The sequence below is a fragment of the Doryrhamphus excisus genome, linkage group LG11 (assembly GCF_037039965.1).
Source record: "Doryrhamphus excisus strain RoL-2023G ecotype Guam linkage group LG11, RoL_Dexc_Guam_v1.1, whole genome shotgun sequence".
Lineage (NCBI taxonomy): Eukaryota > Metazoa > Chordata > Actinopteri > Syngnathiformes > Syngnathidae > Doryrhamphus > Doryrhamphus excisus.
The window spans coordinates 21,519,199-21,537,089 of NC_136367.1; the positions used below are offsets into that span (position 1 = coordinate 21,519,199).

A 17,891-nucleotide genomic window follows, 5' to 3' on the forward strand; every position below is an offset into this window, starting at 1 on the left:
TGGCCTCGACCGTGGCTAAAGTGCTGGAGAAGCTGCGTGATGGCCCTCATTAGCAGAAGAAGCTAGACGAGGGTGCAGGGACGTGATGCGGTGGCGTTGCTGTGTAGGTTGGTGAACACGCGTTCCAGCAGCTGATGAGAAAAGAAGACCTCCTCGGCTGAGGGAGATGATGCTGTTAGAGATGCATCGTCCTTCCAGAGGAGGCTGGAGCATGTCGGTATTTAACGTCCTTGTTCCCTCCTTTCCTGGGGGGGAAGAGCTTCCCAAAATGGCTGAAATAATTTTAGACGGGCATTTTATCATAATTCCCTCTTTTTTTTGTGTTTGTGTTTTGTGTTGGCGACCCACACGGTGGCCGGGTTATGACCTTTGGCTACCAAGGACACGGACGGATGACGTGATGAACGACCCCCACGCACCTCTCTGTCCAGGCCGGCTGCAACCGTCACGATGTCTCCGGTCTCACTGTTGATGGTGAACATGTTGGGAATCGGACTGTGGGGGGTCTGGGAGAGGATGCGGTATCGAACCATGCCGTTGGCTGTGGTGGAGTCGTCCGAGTCGCTGGCTGTCACTTGCATAACCGATGAGCCTGTGGAAAAAAGCACACGGTGTTTGTCGAACTACAAAGAAGATTTAGCGCTCAGCGGGTTGGCTGATTAATGCCGTCATTAATGGCTTTTGGCACGATATCATAGGCCGGGAATTTCACTTACAACCCCCCGAACGAGTCAATCAGACTTTGCAAATTGCTCTGACATCCCGTCTTATCTGGCAGAGACTTTTCCAGCCGGAGCTTTTATCCGGAAGAGCACCAAAACAAAACCAGTTATATAAGCTCTTATTCCGAGCGCCAACGTTTGTCTTCTGCTTAGAGCCGAGCTGGAAGAACATCCTTCCATCGCTGAAGTCCATTTGGTGACCGGCGCCGCCATCTTGGCCTTTCTGGCACACATTAGTTCAGCATTCGGCAACACGGTGGCTGCCGTGGACGCTACGATGCTCTTTCACTGTGGCTTCTTACTTCCTTCATTGTCTCCATCCTTCCTTCCGTCCTTCCTTCCTTCCTCCCCTCCTTCCTTCCTTCCTTCCTCCCCTCCTTCCTTCCTTCCTCCCCTCCTTCCTTCCTTCCTTCCTTGTCTCCTTCCTTCCTTCCTCCCCTCCTTCCTTCCTTCATTGTCTCCTTCCTTCCTTCCTTCCTTGTCTCCTTCCTTCCTTCCTTCCTTCCTTCCTTCCTCCCCTCCTTCCTTCCTTCATTGTCTCCTTCCTTCCTTCCTTCCTTGTCTCCTTCCTTCCTTCCTTCCTTCCTTCCTTCCTCCCCTCCTTCCTTCCTTCATTGTCTCCTTCCTTCCTTCCTTCCTTGTCTCCTTCCTTCCTTCCTTCCTTCCTTCCTTCCTTCCTTCCTTCCTTCCTCCCCTCCTTCCTTCCTTCATTGTCTCCTTCCTTCCTTCCTTCCTTGTCTCCTTCCTTCCTTCATTCCTTCCTTCCTTCCTCCCCTCCTTCCTTCCTTGTCTCCTTCCTTCCTTCCTTCCTTCCTCCCTTCTTTTCTTCCTTCCTTCCTCCCTTCCTTCATTCCTTCCTCCCATCCTTTATTTCCTTCTTACCTTCCTTCCTTCATCATCTCCTTCCTTCCTCTCTTCCTTCCTTCCTTCCTTCCTATGTTCCTTCCTCCCTCCCTCCCTTCCATCCTTCTTACTTTCCATCATTCCTTCCCTCCTCCTTCCTTCCTTCCTTCCTCACTCCCTTCCTTCTGTCCTACCTTCCATCTTTCCTCCCTTCCATCCTCCCTTCCTTCCTTTCTTCCTTCCTCACTTCCTTTCTTTCTTCCTCCCTTCCTTCCTTCCAGGTGAAGAGACAGGCTAGGGTGTGCAGGTAAATGTCCAGGTAAGAAAGGTGCTTCAGTCAAGTAGTAGTAGTAGTAGTAGTAGTAGTAGTAGTAGTAGTACTACGGTAATTGTCAGTGCAGCAGTTCATAGCCGTATTGCATGTTGGAGGTGTGGGGGGGTGGTGGGGGTGGGGGGGTTATCTGCATGCATACACGTGTCGCCATGACGTGTTTACAGGGAGCCTGTTGCCGCCGCCGCCACCGCCGCCGCCGCCGCCGCCGCCTTCCTTGGGAATTATTGATCAACACGTGTTGACAGCTGGGCCGTCGGGTGCAACCAGGCAATTAGAAACACTTTGTGCGGGAACAAGGAGAGATTACCTCGTCTCTCCGCCAGGGTTCTGTGGAAATGTCACTTTGCATCAGGCAGCCATTTGCAGGCTGCTGCGACTGCGGAGAGAAACAACTGTCTCGCCAGAGGCGGCCAGCTGAGGAACGAGAGGACTGAAGCTCTAGCGTGCTTGAGTGAGACGGTGGAAGCATTTCTCTTCTTCCGCATTAAAATAAAAATATAAAAATAAATAAGAGAGTCAACGTCCCAATATAGTGGCTTTGGATGATGTTGAGGTTCCACAACAAATAGAAATGTCTTTCACTTGGAGAGTTTCTAATATTCATCCATTTTAGGAAGATGGTTTGGTGTTTAAGAAGGTGAGCGGGTACAGGCAGGTAATTGGCTCTAGATGGCACAACGGCTCCTGTGACCACCTTGGTGGGCAGGATAATTGTGGCCAAGAATTCCATTTCAAAGCTCATTAAGTTTCTAAGCAGGTTTGTCGCATCCAAAAGGAGAAGGAGACGGAGACGGAGACGGTCCGTGGAACGCCGGAAAGGAAAGACAGTGCGGCCTCCTGCTTCAATTAGCATCAGCCCCTCCACATGAGGACTCTACCGCTTTTCTCCATCATAACAAGGATTGACGATAGCCCCATCTCATATCCAAAGATGACCCAAAAGGCTTCATCTCTGAGCCTGTTTAATTCCACTTTCATTTCAACGCTAATACCAAATCCTAATTGCTTTTTCACCAAAATCATTTTAGCGTATTGTTGGTCATGTGACATCATCATGTGAGCTATATCCGCCGGCTAGATAAAGTCTGCCAGTGTCAACATCTGCCTCTCAATTAGAGGGAATATTGGAAAGGAAGAGGACGATGGCTGGAGAGCAATACGGAGAATGGAACGCCAGGCAGCAGAAGGGATGGAAGGGAAGTAAAAAAGTCCAAATAGCGAGCATGGATGGATGGTCTGCTCTTATCAGTGTGGGGGGGTGGGGGGGGGGCAGAGGTCGTAAGGGCTGAAACAATGAGTGGGTACCATGATCACACAGTCTCTAATGGGGCTGACTGCCGAAGGGACAAAAGGGTGGAAAGTTGGGAAAACCAGCCACTGGAAACTCGGTCAGTCCCGATCCTTCGTACCAATGAAAAGGTCACATTAAAGGCATGGGGTGCTTCTCAGAGACGCCGTGTATGTGGAGCTCAGATTACCCAATGTCCCCAGGGGCTGATGTTCCTCTCGGTGCGGACAAGTGGAGATAGTCAGACGAGAGCTGGAGATCTGAATTTAGATACAACCACCAGTCCAGGCCCCGGGCTTTTTGTGGCCCTCAACAAGATTTGTTTGTGGCCTGCCAAATGACACATACGGTCTCGACCGGGGGTCGGCAACCTTTACTATCAAAACAGCCATTTTGCTCATTCCACCATTAACGAAAAATTGCCTGGAAGCGTAAAACATGACATCTTAGAAACTTTTAAAGGTTTCAATATTTCTTAATTCTACCTGCTACAACAGAACACCGTAGAACACAGAATACAGTCTAACTAGTAGTACACTAGTGGTGCCAACAGGTACAGTACGTATAACTAGTAGTACACTACTGGTGCCAACAGGTACAGTACGTATAACTAGTAGTACACTACTGGTGCCAACAGGTACAGTACGTATAACTAGTAGTACACTAGTGGTGCCAACAGGTACAGTACGTATAACTAGTAGTACACTACTGGTGCCAACAGGTACAGTACGTATAACTAGTAGCACACTAGTGGTGCCAACAGGTACAGTACGTATAACTAGTAGTACACTAGTGGTGCCAACAGGTACAGTACGTATAACTAGTAGTACACTACTGGTGCCAACAGGTACAGTACGTATAACTAGTAGTACACTAGTGGTGCCAACAGGTACAGTACGTATAACTAGTAGTACACTAGTGGTGCCAACAGGTACAGTACGTATAACTAGTAGTACACTAGTGGTGCCAACAGGTACAGTACGTATAACTAGTAGTACACTACTGGTGCCAACAGGTACAGTACGTATAACTAGTAGTACACTAGTGGTGCCAACAGGTACAGTACGTATAACTAGTAGTACACTAGTGGTGCCAACAGGTACAGTACGTATAACTAGTAGTACACTAGTGGTGCCAACAGGTACAGTACGTATAACTAGTAGTACACTAGTGGTGCCAACAGGTACAGTACGTATAACTAGTAGTACACTAGTGGTGCCAACAGGTACAGTACGTATAACTAGTAGTACACTACTGGTGCCAACAGGTACAGTACGTATAACTAGTAGTACACTAGTGGTGCCAACAGGTACAGTACGTATAACTAGTAGTACACTAGTGGTGCCAACAGGTACAGTACGTATAACTAGTAGTACACTAGTGGTGCCAACAGGTACAGTACGTATAACTAGTAGTACACTACTGGTGCCAACAGGTACAGTACGTATAACTAGTAGTACACTAGTGGTGCCAACAGGTACAGTACGTATAACTAGTAGTACACTAGTGGTGCCAACAGGTACAGTACGTATAACTAGTAGTACACTAGTGGTGCCAACAGGTACAGTACGTATAACTAGTAGTACACTAGTGGTGCCAACAGGTACAGTACGTATAACTAGTAGTACACTAGTGGTGCCAACAGGTACAGTACGTATAACTAGTAGTACACTAGTGGTGCCAACAGGTACAGTACGTATAACTAGTAGTACACTAGTGGTGCCAACAGGTACAGTACGTATAACTAGTAGTACACTAGTGGTGCCAACAGGTACAGTACGTATAACTAGTAGTACACTAGTGGTGCCAACAGGTACAGTACGTATAACTAGTAGTACACTACTGGTGCCAACAGGTACAGTACGTATAACTAGTAGTACACTAGTGGTGCCAACAGGTACAGTACGTATAACTAGTAGTACACTAGTGGTGCCAACAGGTACAGTACGTATAACTAGTAGTACACTAGTGGTGCCAACAGGTACAGTACGTATAACTAGTAGTACACTACTGGTGCCAACAGGTACAGTACGTATAACTAGTAGTACACTAGTGGTGCCAACAGGTACAGTACGTATAACTAGTAGTACACTACTGGTGCCAACAGGTACAGTACGTATAACTAGTAGTACACTAGTGGTGCCAACAGACAACTAGCATTTGGCGAATTGGGATAACGTGGTGGAACATGCATGTTAGCTTCATTGCCCCCCCCCAATGGTTGTTTGTCTATATATGCATATGCAAATATGCAAATGAGAGAGCCATAGTAGTATTTCCACGCGTACACTGCAGGGTATGCGTGGATCATGGCGGTGTTCCGACCAAAAGCTTTGGAGACAATTTGTGCCAATTAAAGAGTTTTGGGAGAAAGTCATAACATTCTCGTCATGTTTGAATCGGTTGTTCCTCTTCCAATCATAATCATTATCATAATGTGATGAGCTGAAATTGATTACAGCGTCTTCCAACAGCACCAGAGCAAATTACAGTGTGTATTTGTAATACTGTGCACACAAAATGAAGTTAAATGCCCAAATCTGAATACCGGAATATATGAAACTATTACAGATCCTGTATATCCCAGGTTGAATAGGTAAACCTTTGGGATCTGATAAAAGAAGATGCTTGGGAAGGTGACTTCCCACCCTGAAAGGCCGAAACACTAAATCAACAAAAGCAGAGGACACGACATTTTAGGCTAACAGCATTTTAGGCTAATCCTCATTTCAACTAGTATTTCCAAACGAGGAGTGGAAATAGAATTATTGACAATATCCGAGTTGAATCCACCAATGAACACAATTCATATGAATGTGAACATCCTTCTGTCAACGTGATATTGTATGCAATTTCCCTAATCACTGACTAATTGGTTGGCAGGAACAATCTCCTACAAAACTGTGACCGTATAGAATCTAATGTAATCTAATCTAATGTAATCCTTTGCAAATATTGCCAAACTAGCTAGTAACTGGAATTTGGGTATGCATGTCAACAAAAACAAGAGAATAGACGAACGCTATCATTCTGCCAGGTGAAGGAATCTTTGTGTGTCGTGGTGACAAAGTGACAAATAAAGCTGATTCAAATTGGTATGTTTGCCTGATGCTAGCTTGGATCTCTCCCAGTGGAACATCTGGTGATGGTAATAGCTCCCTGTAGATCTTCTTCATGCTACATTAGATCGGGACATGTGTCGTAGTGCTTCAGTCGACCTCTGATAAGTGTGTCTGCAGGTACGCATCCAATGCCGCCGCCGCCACCGCCGCCGCTGCTCAAGGTTTCATGTTTCACTGCGCTTCCGATGTTGGAATAAATCAGCAGAATAGTCCGGAAGTCTCACCTGTGGATGAATATTAGTCTTAATGCTGACAGTCATGATGACATGTTGCCTCCGCTTAGAAACGGCAACAAACGGCAGGAAGAGGTCTCACTCTGTGCATTGGTTCCACCACCTCTATTGAACAACGGCATGAACAGAGTGAGCCCTTTTCTTGGTGGGTATTAAACAATATCCTCGCTCCATCGCGGTTGACTTTTTGCGGATTTGCTCCTCTAAGGAATTTTTTGAATGTGATTTTACTGGGGCGGGGGGGCAAACGCAGTGATGGTAAGATTGGAACGTTCGTAGCCTTTTGTCACTTTAAACATTGACTGTTTCAGAAGGAAGCATTTCACATGCTCTGTGATGAGGGAGAAAGAAAACATAAGCCAAAGGAAGTGCCGGCATTGCTACGATGCCCGGGGCTTGTTCCTATCGCCATGCTCTTGGAAAAAGTGCAAAACAACGACCCAAGGGCGAAAGCGATCTGTGATGTGGGAGGGGCTAGGGGTGGACAAGCAGCCCTAACCGTCGTTGATATTGATAAGATATTGGCTAATAACCTCCTCGGAGCCTGGGTTTGTACCTCTGAGAAGCTGCCATTTTGGATGTTTGAATGCTCGTCATGCTGGGATATTTGATGACAGGTCTCGTCTTATCAAACCCAACATTCTTTGACTCGTTTTGTGTGTCCAAATTCTAGTAGGTTAAAATGGAGGTCAATGGATGTATAGCAGAGATTAGTAACCGGAAGACCGCAGTCCAAGTCAGGACCCAAACATGGTCCAGTACCAAACTGGACCTATACACCATGAATGGTTTCAATTTTACCGGACCTCAGCTTGAGTATTAGAGTATTATTTGAGTTTGAGTTCAATACCCCTGATGTACATCCTAAAAACCAACATCATTGATTGAAATCACCTTTTCCTGTTTCGTGTTTAGCTTCCACACCCATGTTCAACTGCTCAGCAAAGCTGCCTATCATGAAAACAATGATTTGGTTTTGTACACCTGACTTCCAATGGTCCGAAACTGGGTCCGTTATCAAGGCGGTGGGGGCGGGAATAAAGCTATCGGAGTAACAAGGATTTGGCACCATGTACCAAATCCCAGCCAGTCTAGTTCTGTTCTTGGGAACAGGCTGTGCTGCCTGGTTTCTTAATTCAAATGAATCAATCCAGGGAGCAAGAAGAGAGAAAGGGGAGCTTTGTGCTCCACAAAAAGCCTGTTTTTCTTTCTACATCAAACAGTTAACACCTGACTTTACAGGGAGTGGAGCGACTATGCCAAACATCACGCAATATGGTCTGCTCATTTCCATCATCCCAACTGCATCCCGATGCAGTGGAATGACCCTTTCATGTTTCCATTTGGAATCGAGCACGGCGTCTAAACATGATAACGTGAAATAAAGACAGCGAATGTCTGGCTGCTTTCTCTAATGAGGTTCTCTGTACGGTATGGAGCCACGCTCCACTGAGAAGAAGCCCGCAGCCTCACGCACAGGCACACATCCTGCCTTCCTATATTGTTTACAAATCCCCAGGAGATCAAACTTTGCAACAGAACAATAACTGAACGCTGTGAAGGCAAACGTGGGTCCTCGGGGCCCCGGTTCTTCCATTCCGCACAGGAAAGATACTTCGACATTTTGCTCTCATCCTCAGCTTGGCACTGACCACAGCTCTGTTCCCTGAAATCGGAGGGGGGGGGGTCCACCCTGGACTGGTGGCCAGCCAATCCCAGGGCACATATAGACAAACAACCATTCACACTCACATTCATACTTATGGACCATTTGGAGTGGCCAATCAAGCTAGCATGCTTCACAAGGGGAGAATATGCCCAAGGGCAGATTCTAACCCAGGTCTTCCCATCTCCTGACTGTGTGGTTAACATGCTAACCACTTGACCACCGTGCAGAAATTGGATTCAATATTAATGCAGTGCATATTTTCAGAGTTATGACATAGAAACCCTGTTTAGCATCTTCTAAGTACGTTTTTAACATGATAAGAAGCGTCTAGACATGAAACACCCATATAGCCACCTTTACAGTCCCAGCATAGTAGTGGAGATATAATAAAAACAAGATAACACAGACTCCCATGTTAGCAGTTCCTTGTTTCTTTGTTCCCACGGTGGCTATTGTCTCATCAGTGCAATGTGGTGGCGGCTTTAAATGGCTTTACACTCGTATTACCCAGTAGAGAAGAAGTAATACGAGTAAGCAAGTAAATAGAAGATGCAGTAGCTTTTCGTGGGGAGCCTGTGGTATTCTTATGGTGATGAAGTTATTATTAATGTACCTGGCGTGGGATCATTTTAACATTTCCAGGTAAACACATCTGGCATTTAGTAATTTTTATTCTTGGAAATGCTTCCTTCCTGTGAAAGGTGGGCATCTACCATCCGTTCTTCAACAACGCCAACATGCCCAGTTGAGTCTTTGACGGACTGGTTTGGGTTCCCTCCGGCAGCGGTCTTACCTGGCTTGGATCCTTCGGCCACAGAGCCGTTGTACACCTGGTTCTTAAACTCTGGTCGGTTGTCGTTCATGTCGATGACGTAGATGTACAAATCTATTGGGTTCTCCACCTGGTTGCCGTTCATGTCCACCGCATGGGCTCGCAACTGTGAACACACGGCAGAGAGCACCATTAGTCACTGCTGACAATGGGGTGGCCAGCCAATCACAGCACATATTAAATATATCTTCTTATTAATTTCAATTTCAATTCAATTTCATCATAATATTGTGTGTTAATCCTGTAAAATTCAACTATTGTACATTTTCTTTTTATCATTAAAGCAAACTAACCAAACCCCCACATACATAAAAAGGTCTGAGTGATGGGGGGGACTCAAATAGGCGCGGAGAGACGAGGCTGGTTGGTTTGGGCTGACAAAAGCAATCTCCGTCCAGAGTGAGATGTCTTCATCTCCATGGCTCCCCACCAATTACCAGTAACGACGTCTGATAGGAATTAGGGCTCTGTAATGGCCGTATAACCACACGGCATGTTTCACTCAGGCTTCCATTCATCTCTTTGTACTAGAAATTCACATCCTTGCAGAAATGGCTGCTCTCTTTTACCGTATAGCCGCATTTTATTCCCCGTAGACGCGTTAAAGAAGACCTAGAGTACGTGGGAGCCCATTTGAATACCCTTTGCTTTAAAGTCCGCACCTGCCTCCACTGTGACACCATTAAATATGCCAATCTTTGCTTGTCAGGACGTCTGTAGTAAATATATCTACAGGACGTATGCGCTCACCGTACAACAGTGCTGATGCAGGCACGCGTACAGTACACCCCAGGGAGACGCACGGCCGTTTAAAAGAGCCTCCGCCAGCCACTTAATGACCCTCAGAATGCAATTTTCCCATTGGCTGAATGACAGCAACAACAACAAGAAAAACATGAAGATAACTAAGAAAGCCGACAGCCCAATCTGTTGTCTCGGCATTGAATGCAGCACGCTGAAAGATGCGTGACTGCGTCTGAGCGAGCGTGTGTGATCATCAATCTGCATCTCTGGTTGCATTCATTTGTGGCGTTGTTTATTTTGGTCCTGTTGTTTGCCGATTTGTATGAGCTTTTCCCGATTGGACGGAGCCTGCAGTGGGGGGGGGGGGGGTCTTTCTGTGTCTGCTGGAAGAAATGGAAACGTGATCTGTGGGCCTGAAGGAGTTTATGTGTTTGTGCAGATTCCAAATGCATGTGTGCAATGCCATCAGCATTCTGCAGAGTCGGCTTTGGCGTAAGTGGACCACACTCGGGAGAAATACGGCTTGTATTTGGCCCACTGGTCCACTTTAAGGGAGTGATTGCAGTGGATTCCTCCGGCTGCTTCAAAGGCGCCAACATACCGAGGATTGCAAGCATTATATCCTGAACTCTTCCTGCTTGGAACATGTCAGCTAGGGATGAGGGTTCCTCCTGGAAACTAGGACCACTAAAGTCATCTTCTTCAGCATCAGAGCTGAACAGCCATAATTCCTTCATCACACATTTTGTCAGCCTCTCTCTTTCGTTGAGTCACGTTTGACTCGAGGCATGTTAACCGTTTTCAGAAAGCAATAGTCCAGCCTTTTGCTGATAGTGGTCATTAGTGTCATTTTATTATACGTAAAATGGTTGGCAGGCGGCCTGGGATAGGCTCCAGCACCCCACGCGACCCTTGTGAGGAAAAGCAGTAGAAAATGAATGAATGAATGAATGGTTGGCAGACCGAGCAGGCCAGATCTTTAATTCTACACTTGATCAAATGTACTTAAGATGTGTCTGATCAAAACATGATCGCCAAATCAATCTTCAAAACGTGATATTACCTTCCGCTGGACTCGTGCGCATCACTGCTTCCTGACGCCACTCCAAGCATCACGGTACATTTACTTTTAGCTATCAATTAGCCGCATCACAACAAAAGCTGCAGGATTGAAAGTTGGAGAAAAAAGTTGCGGCTTGTTTACTGGGAATTATGTTCAAAGTATAATCCATGAAATATGTTTGTGTTCATATTTTTGGATTCATTCGATTAGCGTCATGATTCGGTCTTTGTACGTTTGGGTTTTGACCTTTTGGAAGGGATTAATGAGAAAACCCGAGGTTCCAGTGCACATTATAATATCTGAAGAAACAATTCCAATTTCCATCCTGTAACGCTGCAGATTTACTGACATTTGTCGTGCCGCAACACACCCATGCATGACAAATGAAACGCCACTCGTCCAATAGCTGTGTGTCGGACAAAGCCAAAGCTCCGACCACGATCCAGTCTCTCCACTTCCCCACGGTGCCGCTCTGTCAAAAACAGCAGGCTCTTCTCTCTTTTGGTTCGAGCCGTGGACTAACAAGCAAAGTTTGGCCTGCAGGAGCTCAGCAGTACTTAGAACTTCCTGTCAAGTTGAAATAAAATGAGCGATGGACTAAATTTCCCCTGGGCCGATCGCTTGCAACATTCCTAACCCTAAATCATACATCACATTGCAAGCGGCCAAGCGGCCAAGCGGCCAAGCGGCCAAACGGCCAAACGGCCAAGCGGCCAAGCGGCGTGGGTCCACACAAGTCTAATGAGGAGCCACATTCAACCTGAAGTGCCCTCAACCTCTCAACAGGGAGTGGAATGTAAGAGCCGTATTCCGTGGGCCTCTTCTTTCCTGGGGACCAATAATCTGGAGTGTTATTGATCCCGATTCACCGCTTCTGTGAAAGGGAAATCATGCAGAGTCGACAAACAACAAACCGGAATAGGCGTCGGTGTTCGCTGGCGGCGCACGCGGTAACAAGGCCCTCGTCTCAAAGAAAATGGAAAAACCCTCCAAAGTACAAGACAATTCAATCAAGAAGACAATCATCTGAATCTTTGTGTTTGTTGATGCCGCGCACGCCGCACGTGTGCACGCCGTCTATAACGTGTGTGTTGACGGAGACTCTGAAGAGATCAACTCTCCTTTATTCCATCTCTCCTCCGAGACAGGCGCATGCTTTTGAATTAGTTCTATCAGCGGCGCGGCCATCTATCACGATGACAGGCTGGCGGGCTACACGGCGGTGACGCCGGCGCACCTTGAGTGGAGGTGTCACACTCCTTGGCGACATCAAGCCCAACCTGGAATGTGTTTATATTAGCCAACGACCCCGTGTTAACAGATCTCTCATGTGGTCTGCATGTTTAATTCACGGCTCCGCAAAGATGTGTACGATATGGACGCCGCCATCCTTTGCCACCACGCGGCTGTACAGGAAGTGTTGGGGAAACCTGCAGGCTGACTGACTCGTAGCGTTGTGTCGCGCTGCCTTGGCTAAACAGAGCGGCGGGACACTCAGGTGAAAGGTCATGAACACCAAGAGGCAGCGGCGGTGGGGGAGGGACCTCAACTTCCTAAACCAGCCATGAAAGCCACAATTTTAAAAATGCATTTCCATGACAGCCATATAGTATTATTTCACGTGGCATCACCTGGCATCATCTGGCATCACCTGACATCACCTGGCATCACCTGACATCACCTGGCATCACCTGGCATCACCTGACATCACCTGACATCACCTGGCATCACCTGACATCACCTGGCATCACCTGACATCACCTGGCATCACCTGGCATCACCTGGCATCACCTGACATCACCTGACATCACTTGTCAGCTCCAAGCACATCCATGGAAGAAGTTACGCTAGCTAGCTAGCTAGCTAGCATTTGGAAGGTATCTCTGGGCACGCCCTCTTCCTAGTTTCTTTTTGGCAAGATAGTGTTAGCGAAGTTGACCTCTTAACCTCTCAACGCCGCAGTAGGCTACCATGTTAGCCAATTCTAATCATGTAGAGGCATCTGACTGGAAACTACCGGAAGGACAGCCGTTCCCAAAGAAATAAAAACATTTAAAGTGTTAAGAAACCAGTGAGGGCCAGAAGCAAACATCCAAAGGTAGTTCCTGACCCCTGACCTAAACTCACAATACAGCAACCAGAGCGTTTCTATTACTACATGGAAGTGACCTGCTCATGAGCTCTGATGGAGGGATGGAGGGATGGAGGGATGGAGGGATGGAGGGATGGAGGGATGGAGGGATAGAGGGATGGAGTGATGGAGGGACAGAGGGATGGAAGGATGGAGGGATGGAGGGATAGAGGGATGGAGTGATGGAACACAAGCACTGCGTCATCGGGGCTGTGCTTCTGTTTTGGAACATCAATGCAGAATGAAAAGTAGACAGAAGACCAAATGTCGGGCAACATTCCCACTCGGGATAATTGGGAGCTAACTAAGGGAAAGGGAAAAGGGAAAAGGAACCCGACAGACAAGACAAACAAATTCTGCCTTACGTGGAAGGAGGCTCTCTCTTCTCTGTCCAAGGGTTGGGTGACGAACATGTTGCCACTAATAGGGTCAATATTATAGATGCCACTGGGGGGCTGGTCGGCGCCTGCCCCGGTGATGCTGTAGCGGATTCCCACATCCTTGTCCTGGTCTGAGCGAATCTGAGAAAGAATCAGAGAAAGAAGACAAGTGAGAAGGTCTTAATGGACACGTACTCGTACATCTTCAGTCCATACAATGTTTGAGGCCAATTTGGCCAATCCCAGCCTGCCTTCCTATTCTTCCTAGTACTTTTAACAAAGACACCACCAAACCCGAACCCCGAGCCCCAAACCAAAAACCTATTCATGGTCTTTTATGTTTATTTGCACAATAGCAGAGATGGTGCTTAGTGTATAGAGCAGGGGTCGGCAACCTTTACTATCAAAAGAGCCATTTTACCCCCTCACTCACTGAAGAAAAATAGAATGGAGCCGCGAAACATAATTTAACAGCAGAATATAGGGGCTGCATAGCGGTCGAGTGGGTAGCGTGCAGACCTCACAGCTAGGAGACCCGAGTTCAATCCCACTCTCGGCTATCTCTGTGTGGAGTTTGCATGTTCTCCCCATGCACGCCTTAAGAAATGTGTAGCAACATGCTCACATCCAGAGCAATTTGCTAGTCTCCCAAGATTTTGATTGAGGGAATTTTGGGATATCAAAGTAGAGAAAAAGCGGAGTTGATCAAGTACTCTTGCTAGTATACGGCCTCACTGAAAGTCAGATTTTGTTCAAAAGATGCATATTTTCCTCATTTGGGTGTTAAAACAAACATTTGAGCATTGCAAAGGGAGCCACAACAAGGAGGCTGAAGAGCCACATGCGGCTCTGGAGCCGTAGGTTGCTGACCCCTGGTATGGAGTATTAAGCCATAAAAAGGTTGTGAAAAAACATGGGGGAGCAGCCTGATACGATGAGTTCATGGTGTTATACTTGTAAATAATTTGTCATTTTTATGTTTTTTATCTTGTGCATAGTTATATATTTTGGATAAATATATTTTTATATTTTTTATATTGAAAGTGAAAGTTACTTGAAATGTATCTACGACTGATTACTAAAGAAGGGAAAAAGGTAGGATATAACATTATAGGATATTTAGGATGAAATATTTTGTGCGCCTGGAAAAATGAGTGAAAACGGTCGTCACGGCGAAGGCCGCCTTTGGTTGTTTCTGTTCCACTTTGTGATGAATAGGCGCGCATCGTGGTAAAGGGACATACGCTGTTCTGTCTAAACGCCAGGTTCTCTGCAACAGACTGACGAGTTCATGGCGTTCTCGTATGAAAGGCTTCCTTCCACGTTGATGTGAAAGTGAGAATTGCAAACAGCGAGTCTTTGAAGTGTAATATCCCGTGTATATCTTAGCTGTTATTTATCGTTAGTATCTTTAGTCTTCCCGTGTTGCTTCGACAATAAAAATATCAATACTTTCGCTCAGCACCTTCCTGACAAAAGAAGATGGATCTGTAGCGCTTCTTTCAGCAGCATTGATTTTCATTACGTCCCGAGAAGACATCTGACTCGCTGATGTCACTAATGGGACTAGACTGGGACGTTCCAGTTGTTCCAGTTACTCATGGACGGATTTCCACCTATTCCACCTTTTCATGAATTTTCACATATTTGTGTCCGCATCCAAATTCCCAACAAGGCATGATCTCCTTTTCTAAGGTTGGTGCAAAGGTGCCGACCGCTTAGGATGACTTTGGCGGGTTCGGTGCCTTGCTCAACAGCGCTCGCAGGCATACTCGCATCTCTCCAGAAGCAAACCCAGATTGGAACATCACCATCTCCTGCATGCTGCTTTGCGATACGCAGCCCGGACTCACTAAATGTCCCAGCGGTGTTTTCCAAAGGGGTCTGGACCATTGCTACGGTTCCAATTCAGAGGCAATAATCACAGATTGAAATGGAGAAAAAGGAAGGCTTGAATCTTCTTTTCTTTCTATCTTCCTCTTCCTTTCCCATGCAATTTCCCTGGTCTGTGGGGCTGCAGATCATGCATGAAAATGAAATGACTTCATCCGTTCAGCTTTGACGGAGGCTTCTGCATAAAACATCTCTCTGTTTGAACACGATACCCTCTCTTTTAATTTCCACAGTCGTCCTCCCACACCCACGGAACAGAAGTTTGCTGCCATGCTTTCACAGGCTCCCGTTTTCCTCCCCGGGCTCACTTCAATCAGCACGGAGACCCCGCATGTCCAGATGCCATGGAAAGTACATCAATCAGTCAGAGCGCTCAGGCTGTTGGTCTTGGCATGTACTGCATGTAATCACGTACTGTGTTATTGTTGCTCTGATTACATTTATTATTCATAATGCCCACCATAGCTAACATGATCTCGGATCCAGAACCGAATTCTTTACTCTTGGCTGAATTGGTTCAAGCTAAATAGTCACGTCATTTGTCTTCTGTTCCTCAGAACACTTGAAACTGGTTTTTACATATTTTGATTATTTTTGAACAAAAAAGACACCTGGGATGAACACCAATAAAGGATGTGTGATTTACTGTCTCAACTATGAACAAGCAAAAACTGCAAAAACTCCCCAAACCATGAAGGCCGACGGTAAAAAAACAAATGGCTGATAAATATCACCTTTAGGAAGCTTCTCTGACCGTTTCCGTCACATACGCTGCCGCTGCCTGCTGAGTGACAGATCCCCCCCCCCAATTATACTTCATATCAGAGGACACACTTACCTCATTAGCATAATGACCCAGCATGCTTTGCGGTAGGAAGATGCTGTATGTGTGTCATTTTGGCAAGTATGAGGGGAAATATGGGCAAACATTTATTGTCAGTTCCTCATAGCTCCTCAGTAACTACTCTAAATGTACTATGTCCCTTAATCCTTAGCTCCTTTGTAACTACTCTAAATGTATGTGCCTTAACCATTAGTTCCTCTGTAACTACTCTAAATGTACTATGTCCCTTAATCATTAGTTTTTTAGTAACTACTCTAAATGTATGTGCCTTAACCATTAGTTCCTCTGTAACTACTCTAAATGTACTATGCCCCTTAATCATTAGTTTTTTAGTAACTACTCTAAATGTATGTGCCTTAATCATTAGTTCCTCAATATAACTACTCTAAATGTATGTCCCTTAAACATTAGCTACTAAGTATAACTACTCTAAATGTATGTGCCTTAATCATTAGTTCCTCAGTATAACTACTCTAAATGTATGTCCCTTAATCATTAGTTCCTCAGTAACTACTCTAAATGTATGTGCCTTAATCATTAATTCCGCAGTATAACTACTCTAAATGTATGTGCCTTAATCATTAGTTCCTCAGTAACTACTCTAAATGTATGTCTCTTAATCACTAGCTCCTCAGTAACTACTCTAAATGTATGTGCCTTAGTCATTAGTTCCTCAGTAACTACTCTAAATGTATGTCCCTTAATCACAGTAAGTACTGTATTTTTGTGTACCTTATGGTAAAGTCAGACCCAACCAAGGACCAAGAACCCTCATACGTTATCAATACCAATCATTCAGTAAAAACTAGTAGTAAAAGTAAACCAACGGCGTGATGTCCGTGATGAACACGGATCCTGTCTGTGAAAAACCGCGTTACGGACTATAAATAGCTTCCTGGTACTTCTATATGCCAGCATCTCCGTGGGCCCAAGAGAAGCTTGGCGTGTGAAGCGCTGGTCACGATGTGGTCACGGATCTAAAGGATCCGCTCGGTTCAATAATTCCAAATCCAGTCAAACGGGAAAGACATAACATGACAATAACAAACGTGTTCTTTTGACAGGAACCGTAAAGCAGCCCCGTGTACTTGCCAGGTTGATGCGGATTTCTCAGGCGTCATGTGACCTCTGCCGCCAAGCCCGCTTAACATTCCGCAGCCGGGTCACCTGGGACCACATGTCACATTTCGGCTGCGTCTTAATAAGCGGACTTGATATGAATAAGTGGAATAATGAAGAAACGTGACTTCTCCGAGTCCCGGGAACCCCATGAGTGACAAGTGCGCAATTGAAGCATCCGCACGGAATGCTAATGACAAAAGCTGGGATTTTTTTCTAATCCTCTCTTCGCCCTGCCTTTCTTTCAGTCCGTATCGCTCATTCCCTTCCGTACTCGACTAGCTCCCGGTGGAGCCACGGGATACTAATCACACTAAAAATAGCAGAGGCAGATGCGAGGGACTTAACTTGATGTCTGTCTCCCTCAGATCAGACCAGACATCAGATAAGTGACCTATTTGTAGCTCTTTGAGAGTGATTTCCTTGATTACTGACAACCACTGGATCCTCTGGGACAAGCTATCAGCGTGAGAAGAAAAATTGCCATGGATGGAGGAAGCCAAAGCAGTGGGGAGTTGGGAAGATTAGATGAAGAATTATTGTTCTGTGAAGCTCCTGGGGGTGACGGAGGCCGTGCAAACAGAAGGATGGTCGTTGAGCAGAGCGACTTGCTGCCTAATTAGTGAGATATGAACGCGCCGTCTTTCCAAATCTCTCTTCAATGATCTGACCCT

General features: G+C 46.1%; 1 protein-coding gene across 3 annotated transcripts in view; it reads right to left on the bottom strand.

The window, feature by feature from the left end:
- Positions 1 to 17,891, bottom strand: part of LOC131135265 (cadherin-4) — a 141,174-nt gene that overhangs the window by 20,456 nt on the left and 102,827 nt on the right. For all 3 annotated transcript variants that reach the window (XM_058081086.2, XM_058081085.2, XM_078794465.1), the window contains 3 exons: positions 13,347 to 13,502; positions 9,005 to 9,149; positions 420 to 592 (listed from right to left, as the gene is read on the bottom strand). In XM_058081086.2, coding sequence (XP_057937069.2) covers positions 420 to 592; positions 9,005 to 9,149; positions 13,347 to 13,502 — 474 coding nt within the window. The remainder of the gene's footprint in view (positions 1 to 419; positions 593 to 9,004; positions 9,150 to 13,346; positions 13,503 to 17,891) is intronic.